Consider the following 10755-nt stretch of genomic DNA (forward strand, 5'->3'; position numbering starts at 1 on the left):
TTCCGTTTTCTTAAAGAAATGTGTAGGCACCCTTTTTCGCAAATGTGCATACTTTGACTCAACATAGTTTAAAATATTCCCTATAGGAATATACTTCCTCAGAAATATCTTGAGAGTTAATGTATTGAAGAATAATCCGGAATTCCCCGTAACACAAATATAGGTGCTAAACATGTCGCCTGCGACTTCATGTTTCAGGTTCACACTTGCGTCGACTTATCATTGCATTAGCATATGAATATTGTTCTTATAAAGTGTGATTAACTTTATGCATAGTTGACACCGCCCAAGGTAACAAATCATGGTACCATAGGCTTAAAATTATATTCATATTCACACTTTACTCTTTGTATCAACACCGTGCTTTGATACTTGATTTATTGTTACATGGTGTAAGTTGTCTTGGTAACATTCAGCAATAATTGCCTTAATAATATATATGTCTTTTTGGCGTTAGGAAGACAAGTCGGTTCAAGAAATTAACTTAACACAAAAAGAACAAACCCTGTAACCCGAGCGATTTCGAAACGACCACCTCTATATCTTCGTACGCCTTGGAATTACAGAAGTATTTTCGTTTAAGCACCATAGAGTAATATTATTTTTACCAATATCATTGTGGCAACATGCATTGATCTTCCTTGTAGAATTAGTATTAGGAAAAATTCACAGCTAGCTTATAACGTAGTTGTATAGTTTCATAAGGATGCTTAATACTTGCGTAAATTACTCCCTTTTATTTGAGGGCAAATACTCAATAATGCATACTACATATTGTTTATAGAAAGTTAAGTGTTAAAACTTTAATTATTATTGCAATCAATAAAGGTTTATGACATAGCTCGAAGACTATAAATTGTTTTCACAAAGAAAGATTTTCTATCTGCTATAGAAAATTGTCGATATAAGTTAAGTCATTTATAAAGGCACAATAGTATAAATTAATATGTTTGAAAAAATTGAATGTGGAATATTGTATTTAGTTAAATCATGAAAACGGAAAATATGCAAAGTATTTTTACAGAAATTATGTACCAACAGAAGGTTTTATAACATTATGATATGTCTCTAGCATTAAAGGAAGTTTCACACTTATTATTTGCAGAAAAATAATCCTGTGAATATATATGTATATAGATAAATGGAGATAGAGAAACAGAGAGAGAGAAAGAGAAGGAGAGATAGGATGAATATTGTGTTGACTTTAACGGGTTTTATTTTTCGTTTTTGTCTCTTTTATTGGGGGAATTTAATATCCTGGTCAGAAACATATAAGAAACTCTTTACCTAAACACTGTTCGTTCCATTTAAAGAGGTTTTGTCTGGTTGTCTGTGCACGTAATGTTCCAAAGAGAGAAATATTACTCTGAAGATCTTACTTTTCTAGAAATAGTTTGTTTTAATAAACTTAAAAACGAATATCTGAAGTGTTACACTGTAGAAGTCGTGCCCGCAGCGAGGATAATGAAGTAATATAAGAATTCGAGCACTGAACTGCAAGAATTGTCTTTGAACAGAACAAAAAGTTTAGAACATAATAAAAGTACTTAGGCTTTGGATTCGCAAGCTGGTGGTACGTGGAACTAATGTTAGTGGTGCACCAAAAACTATTTAAAAAATTATAAAATTTGCAGTAAGCTCAGTTTGAGTTTTCCGCGTACATATACACACTACTCTCTTACCTCCTAGACTTGCCCTCAACCTGCATAGACTCGCCAGTGTTTTGTTCCCTTCAAACTAACAAAAATCACAATACATCTTGTACAAAAAAAAACAACAAAAAACCCATCCTTTCTATTAATAGGTAAGTATTAAAATGTTAGTGTTTGTTACTAAGTTGTTGTTTTTAATTAAACATAGGTTTGTACTTCAAAATGTGGTACATGAGCCTGAGAAGCTTGAGAAACACTGACCTAGGCAAATCTGAGACTTCAAGACACTGCTAAGTTACTGTTCCGAAAACTATATTTGTAACATGAAGGTCATGCTTTCAAGACTCGTGAGCTGTAAAGGTAAAATTGCATTATGTATGTAAATATCAAAACTGGCAAATTAAAGAATGTAGTATTTGTCTAGAGCACAACTTGCAGTAATTTCTATTGTTAGTATTTGTAGAAACTGTTGTAATGTCTCCTGTTTCTCTTGTTACTTATCAGCTATATGAAGATCCCAATGTCAACAGATCACTTGTTACTTATCAGCTATATGAAGTTCCCAATGTCAATAAATCATTTGTTACTTATAAGCTATATGAAGTTCCCAATGTCAACAGATCATTTGTTACTTATCAGCTATATGAAGATCCCAATGTCAACAGATCATTTGTTACTTATCAGCTATATGAAGATCCCAATGTCAACAGATCATTTGTTACTTATCAGCTATATGAAGTTCCCAATGTCAATAAATCATTTGTTACTTATAAGCTATATGAAGTTCCCAATGTCAATAGATTATTAGTTATTTATCAGCTATATGAAATTCCCAATGTCAATAGATTATTAGTTATTTATCAGCTATATGAAGTTCCCAATGTCAATAGATTATTAGTTATTTATCAGCTATATGAAGTTCCCAAAGTCAATAAATCATTTGTTACTTATCAGCTATATGAAGTTCTCAATGTCAACATATAATAAACCACTTTTTCATATATAAACAGTTTATGTAATTTGTTCAAAACTATAATGAGAAGTATACGTTGAGTTGTTTGAAAAAATAATATTTTGTTAAGAACATATTAATACATTAAATACTTAAATGAATGCCCCCCAGTAGCACAGCGGTATGTCGGCGGACTTACAACGCTAGATACCCGTGGTGGGCAGAGCACAGATAGCCCTTTGTGTAGCTTTGTGCTTAATAACAAACAACAAATTAAATAAATATTATGTACAACAGTTCTTTCAGTAATACAACTTGCTCTTAATTAAGAGTTGAAATATTAATTACAATTAATCTATATAACTGACATTATAGTAAAAGGTGAACAAGGTGCAATATGGTAAACAGTTTTTAGACAATATATACGAAGAATAGAAAAGTCTGTTTCAATTTATTTCTATGATAAACGAGAATGACCACGTCTTATGCTGCCCTTCTAACTGAGGGTAACTGTTGTTTATAACAAAGGTGGTCTACGTCTTATGCTGTCATTCGAACTCAGGGTAGCTGTTACTTATAACAAAGATACTCCACGTCTTATGCTGCCCTTCGATCTTTTTCCGTCATCGATCGTGTGTAGTCTGATGGACATGATTACGCACTATTGTCAGATATTATACAATCAATTGTGATAAATTTATTTGAATGATAGCGAGGTTAATCTTACATCATTTGTCTTGAAGAACGTTTAACTGATCCTCCTCTGTAAGTGGATGTTGGCTTCCAAGACTACTTTTAAACAGACTAAAGACACAAAAATTCTATCAGAGATACAAAAGAGAACTTGACAGATTTGTGATTAAAGATTTTATGGGATTGCAGTTTATTCGTCATGTTTTTGATGATGTTAATCGTTGTTTTTTAGTACGTTTCTGACAGCTTGTGAGACTTGCAGTCCTTGTTTATTATCTTGTCAGCAAAAACAGAAGACATGACGAGTTTCATGATAAGTGCGTGTGGAGTCGAAAGAGTTCTTTACTTCTAATTGTAGCTTTCATTTCGCAGATGACAGAGTTAGTCTGAGTTGGCATGGGAATTGATTTCGGAGTTCGTTGTTGTTCTAAGCTCTCTTCTTCTTCTTTACGAGTGTTTCCACATCTGCTGAGTGATTCGTTCTACGAAGAAATGTGTCCTTTGGTCCTACATCATTTATCAATCTCACTATACGATTATCTTTCCTCAGAAACTGATGAGATATATATATCTCCTGCTGTGCGTCTACTACCTCTGCGACAAGCAACAGTCGAGATATTGGGAATTCGCCGCGAACCAAACTTACATATGCTAAGTATCTTATCATTGGCACCTCGGCTGATACCAAGGCATTAGCATGTACAACTCAATCATATTAGGTTAGTTATATTACAGTTATAATCTATCTAAAATGATACTCGTGTATAGCAAAAGAAACATAATGCTGTGTTGTAAAATGCCTAGGCTGACGAAGTAAAAATGCTCAGTGAGACTCGTAAGTTTATGGAAAGCCATTATCAACAGCTTGTGGATGCTTATCATATTTTTCTAATTATTCGGTTACGAAATTAAGAATATTAACTGAATCTGTTTTAATTAATACTCTGTAATGTGGCACAAAATCATTAATTTTTTCTCTGAATTCTAAAGTGTTCACTTGTTTGTTGTTAAGCGCAGAGTAACACAATGGGCCACTGTGTTTTGCTCACTGCAGATATGGAAACACGATTTTAGGGTATTAATCCCTCAGTGTTAACGCTGAGCCTCCAGGGAGCCAACATACTCATCGTTTGGCTAGTTTGTTTCTCTGTTTCCATCAAACGAAATGATTGATTCACAATCCCAAATAAATAAATATATAGCGCTGTCACCAATGTTAACCTTAAGGTGAAAAACGTTCAGTGTATCATAAACCTAACTTTAACGGGTAGTTTAAATTTAACTTAAACGTTTTATATTTTTCTGTTTCAAGAAAAAACTGAACACCGAATAAATAAGCTGGCCATTGATTTGCATGGACTTAATGAAGAATTTTTAAATTCAGTGTATTTCTCTCTACTTAACGATTTTCCAATATCACTTATCAATAATAAGAAATAGTGTAGGAAATTATTTAATCAAATTATACACTTTTATATTTCTTTAGTTTGGCCTATTTTGTGAACCTAAGAACTTAATGTTACTCTTCATGAGATTTTATTGCATTCACTTTTTTTCCAGAAAAAACTGAGACATATTTTCAGCTGTGTTTCTTCATGTTTGTATAAAGAGTATTTTAAGCTGACGAATGTAGTTTATATTTTAATTTATCATTGCTGTGGAGTGGATATGTAGAATCTAAGATTAACTGCTTATCTCTTGGTCTAAAAGAGCACTCACTCTCAGAACATTTATTGAGAATGGAATCCTTATTTCAGAATATGTTAATAGTCTATTTGACGCCTAGCCTAAGAAAGCTAATTTTAATCTCGTATGTAATGCTTCGGATCTGAATTGACCACGTTTTAGAGAAGCATTAATAATTTGTTCTCTTTTAAATGAACCAACCAGGCTACATGTGAATTATTACTGAAAATATATTTGAGAATTTTTTAAATTTTGGAATTCAAATTGTTGAGATTCGGACATCTCTGTATAATATGGAGCATAAAGCTTTTAAAATCACATCAGAATAATAGTATTTCAAACGAATATGAGATTCATTTATCACTGTTCTAAAATGAGTAAATAAACAAAATGTCTGTAATGCAACGTAGTAGAATATCAATAATAAAGCACCATAAATCTAATCGCTATGATTCACTAAAATAAAACAAATTTACTGTTGAATGGATGACAACTGTCTGTTGTAGAAGCACAAGTGTAGTGGACGACGTTTCGAAACTCTTACGCCTTTCGTTGACCTTAAGACGAAAGGCGGGAGACTTTCGAAACGTCGTCCTCAACACTTGTGATTCTGCAACAGTCAGTTGTCATCCATTTAACTAAATTCTATCATGATTACTCTGCCTAAACAATCTATCAAATAATACAAATATAATGTTCTTCTAATAAGTTAAGTGGAGTATTTAAAACGGCAAATATTGCATGCAGCCGCAACTGTTAGACGCATGGCAAGTGTACATTCTACAAATAGTGTAGTCTACAGACGGAAGTTCAATGCAAAGCAAGAACAATTTGAATTTGGTAATTATAGTATACGAAGATGTGATAAATTAAGATAAATACTCTGGAAACCTTGTGGCAGCAAGGTTGCTTGTCAGCTCAGTAATTCGTTGAATGAAGTATTGTTTCATTTATCTCTTGAGAAATGTTATACGAACTATTAATAGTTAGTGTTTTTTCCTGTGAAAATGTGGCAACAATATAATAAATACTTACTATTTGACTGAATATCGATATAAGAAAAACTTGGTTTTGTTTGCAATGTACAAGATTACTTTGACATTGCAAACATCATTTATTGTCGTATATGATATGATTTAGTCAGCTCGTGTTGTTCAACTGGCGCTAAGTATTAAACTTGGCGATTCGTTTGTTTGTTTCTAATTAAGCACAAAGCTACACAATGGGCTACCTGTGTCCTGCCCACCACGGGTATCAAACTCGGATTCTAGCGTTGTAAGTCCGCAGACATGCCGCTATGCCAATGGGGGGGCAAAATTGGCGAAGAAGATAAGAGAAGATTTTGTTTCAAGTGCGTATGAAATCTATTGAATGTATATATATATATATATATATGTATACGCTCACACTTTTGCCAAATCATATATGATATGATTTTAGTCAGCTCATATAATGCGGAAATATTAACCTTAGCGAAGAAGATAAGAAACGATTTTGTTTCAAATACTTATGTAATCGATTGACTATATGTATATATACACCCGTAGTTTATGTAAACTAAACTTTATCTGATGTTTATCATTATAATGAATCTTAGTGCTTAGTTACTTGTACTTGTAGGATTGTGGAACTACCGCTAATCAAAGTTGGAAATGATATTTAAAAAATAAACTTAAAAACGTAAATAAAGTAATACGTTATGAACATATATATAATAATGCCAAAAGAAAGAAAACAGTAAATAGACAAAATACACTTGATAATGTTATAGTATCTTGAGAGTTCAGAACATTAAGTATTAAAATAAATGTTTTGTGTATTTTCGAGATAGGAAACGATTTAAAAAAAGATTATCTGGTTTTCTTTATACAAGTAAAAAGTATAAAATTGATTGAGATTCAAGTGAGTTAAGACTCATCGTTGAGCATATAAAAGACCTTGGTGGCTGAGCAATAAGCTTGAGTTATTTTAACACTAAAAGTCGGAGTTCTATTGGCTTGAAAAGACGCAAAAATCCTATACGGGGATCAAAACTACTTTTATTGTTTTGACAACCTTTTAACGTAAGGATTAGGCTTCAAACAATTTGTCATTACAAAAAAGTAATTACATACTTGAAAAGTACAGTAACATAAAATGAACATATTATTTATCATTAACACGTAAAACAAGACACCGTTTTACACATGCGTCATAGTCTGTTTTGCTATGATGCTTGCTTCGTGCTTTCTTATCATCTACTGTACAATATTGTTCATATTAAACCGTAATAATTATCTTGCGGTAAAGTACGAGTAACTGGAAGTTATGTTTCTACTTCACAAACTGGCACTGCTACTTCACTATTTTGAATACAGTAATAATCTTTATCTGTGTAATTGAGTATTCTCCAACTTATGTCGGGGTGATTTGAAAAATTATTCTTCCAGTTCACAAAGTTCCCAGCCATGTAAGTATCAAAACATTAACACGATTTAGCGGTAGAATGACTTTAACAGTCCTGACTATGACGATACTGTTGCACGAGGCGAGTTGTTTTCAAAGAATATACACTAAACATGCTATATTTAAAAATAGTTAGAATTTTTCATCATTCATGATGTCGTAAAAGAATCATGCTTTTGCATCTTCGATTTTAAACTACATATTACATAAGACATTTTATATTAATGAGATACATAAAGGTTTAAAAATGACTAACTGTTGTCTCCAAGGCAGGTTGACAAACATTTGTAAGGAACGAAAGGCCCGCAGACATTATAATGATTTTTTTTTGAAAACCCTAATTAGACCAGATAAAAGTGAGAATTCGAAACTGTTTTCAGATACACGGAAGAACCCACATCATATGATAATTAGAAGTAAGTGTTTCTGTTCATTTAAAAGCTCTGTGAACATCTGCTTACATTTGAGCAAATCAAATCTCTCCAAAGAACCTGTACTTAAAATAACGTAAGAATGAATTATTAAATTATGTTAATATTATAAAATATAGCCATCATCTACACGGACTAAAAACTAATCTTTAGGCACTGTTTTAATCCTTTGCACAAATTTGCAAATGTTTTATTTAAAATTCACAATAACAAAAATAACATTGTTCTGTTAATTCTTTTCATAAAAGAATTTACACGTGGGTAGTAAAAATGTTTATATATTGTTTATGAACTGTGACTAATATGCTCATTTCAATAATACAAGAAACTTTAGGAAAATATATCTCTATCAGATAGTATATGTTTATAAATAATCTTTTTGAAAGGTAGGCTCTACTCTTTCAGTTTAACTGTGGAGTTTTTTTGGTGAGACAAAATGTAAAAGCTATTTACCAAATTTATTTGCTTTTAAAACTTCACAGCATAGACAAGATATGTATCTGACTGCTGGATAAAGGACAACTTCAGAAAATGTGAAAGATGAACATTTTCCAGAATTGGAGTTGGAATCATCTTGTAGATCCGATACCATTTACTTAGACATCATTGAAGTAGGAATGAAAGTATTTTCTTGTTTTGTTTTTTGTTATTGTTGTGGTTTCTGTTTATTGTACTTGAGTTTGGAGCTGTTTTCTTTGTGTTTGCTATCTTCTTTTTCATGTACAGAAACTTTAGAAAAACAACCACAATCCACAATATGAAGCAATTCAAGGAACTTTGAAAGCAGAACAATTTGAAAGAGAATTGAAATTTGGTGCTGGAAGTATTCACTAATGTAATTATTTTTTCTTGGCAAATTTGTATTTCAAAAATGATTTATAAGGTAGCTACATGTAGGATTAGATCTAGGCCTAATACAGATTTTTTGGACATTATTACACAGGTATATTCTGATTTCTAAATTTCCCCGATTTCCTATGATTCTATACCTTCCTTGTTACATGTTAGCCCTTCCTCTCAGTATTTTGTATTTCCACCCTCTCCTGATATTAGGGTTCATGCTGAGCATTTTGTATCTCAGTGACGTGATGGCATAAGCATGTCTCGCCTCCTCGAGCTGTGAATCAGTTTGCTTTGGCCTAACATCACGCCAATTTTCTGTTCCTCGATTCGCAACACTTGGAATTCATTTTACCTGTTTGGGGGCCAGATCCTGCTTTTCCTATTCTTTTGTTCCATGCTCAATTTTCTCGCCTTTGTCTTACCCTCAAGTCTATCCTACGGTACTTGTCCACCATCTCTTTGAGGTGTTCCACTGTGATCCTGAGGGCTTCTCAGGGATATGTTTACCCTAATTACTCTGTTGTTGGCACGTTTGTCGACTTTGGCTTATTCTTTTCATACATGGTTCCTCTGTTGTTGAGATATTTTGGAAAGAAACACGGTTTTGCCCCACATTCGTTTAGCATCTCCTTATCTTTGGGAATAACGCTTCACTCTTTTTCTCCATCGGTCGGTCTTTGAAGATCTTCCGGCGACTTTGAAATCTTGGGTGGAATCTGTGAGACAGCAATCCACTCTCCTCTTGTTGGTTGATCGTTTATCTCACACGAAGCCACGACAATCCCCTATATCTGTTCCTCATCCTACCTCTCCCCAACCCTTACCTGTTCATTTCACATGGGTGTCTTCTTCTCGTCGTTAGTTTCGACAACAAGTGTCACGTCACCAACAGTATTGGTGACTACCCTGTGTGTTTCAGTACAGCGGAGGCTCATTTATCCCAGTTTGTTCATCTATGGCGAGATTTCGCCAGGGATCTATGTGTCCTTCAGGTTTTATCAGAGGGACTTGACATTCATTTTCCCTCCCCTCCTCTGTTGTCTCCGATACTCGTTTCCTTTCCATTGCCTCGGAACCCTCCTAATATCAGCATCTGTACAAGGAAAGGAAGTAAAAGATCTTCTCTCTCAACATACCATCAAACCAGTAGTACACCCTTCTCAAGAGTTTTGTTACAGGCTGTATAAATCACTGTATAAATCACTCACACCCCTTCTTGATGCTACCTGATTTTACCATGGAGTCATTTCTCACTTCCAGGTCGTCTTTTTCTCTGGGTTGTTGGCACGTTGTAGTGGAACTTTTCCATGAAGGTATATCACTGTAAGTGGAACATCTTCTGCCACTGGTCTTTAGGTTGGGGGGTCTCCTCTGCCCATCTCACTGTTCCTGTTATTACAAATTTCCTCACTTGGTTATTTGATCAGGGGTCTTTGCTCTCTTCGATCACAGGTTATCAGGCGACCTTATCTCTCAATTTTAATTTTTACCACTCACATAAAGTTTTTGCCTCCCATATCCTGTCCCTCCTGTTATGTTCTTTCCAGATTAGTTGTCCTCCATGGTGTGTAGTTTTATGGTTAGCTTTAATTGGTTTTGTTTGTTGTGTACTCGACTCTACTTGGCTGCAGTGTAACAACACGTTTATTAAAGTATCAGGTATTTATACAAAACAGAACATATTTACAGTCGGATTCATACATTAAAATAAATAGTTCCTAACTAACAAATATTACATCTTTCCTCTTCTTTAAAAAATTAAATGTCAATCCATGTTTATATTCTTCATTATTGGTTTTGATAAAAATCAGAAGGTTTTCTTTGTCATAATGGATATCGTCTCTCTGGAGTTACTGCAAGGGCAGTTGATGTATCAGAAACCATTTGAGTAGTAGGTGAACATATTGGTGAAGAAGTTTGCAGTGAAACAACTTCCGGATTAACAGAGGATTGTACTGAGGTGTATTTACATCAGACTCTGGTGTAATAAGTGGCGTTTGGATTGTCACAGGATCATATGTACACTGAGTGGTCACAAGTAAATAGACACCTA

General features: G+C 33.6%; 1 protein-coding gene across 1 annotated transcript; it reads left to right on the forward strand.

Moving 5' to 3' along the window:
- Nucleotides 1–2126: 2126 nt before the first annotated feature.
- LOC111089366 lies at nt 2127–2636 on the forward strand. Its single transcript, XM_022401736.1, has one exon. The coding sequence runs from the start codon at nt 2127–2129 to the stop codon at nt 2634–2636; it is 510 nt and encodes a 169-aa protein (XP_022257444.1).
- Nucleotides 2637–10755: the final 8119 nt, after the last annotated feature.

The sequence above is a fragment of the Limulus polyphemus genome, unplaced genomic scaffold, assembly GCF_000517525.1.
Source record: "Limulus polyphemus unplaced genomic scaffold, Limulus_polyphemus-2.1.2 Scaffold119, whole genome shotgun sequence".
In the NCBI taxonomy this organism is placed as follows: Eukaryota; Metazoa; Arthropoda; class Merostomata; order Xiphosura; family Limulidae; genus Limulus; species Limulus polyphemus.

Bases quoted from the DNA above. Each gene is read 5' to 3' on its own strand.
- LOC111089366 (XM_022401736.1), top strand. From the start codon at position 2,127: ATGTCTCCTGTTTCTCTTGTTACTTATCAGCTATATGAAGATCCCAAT.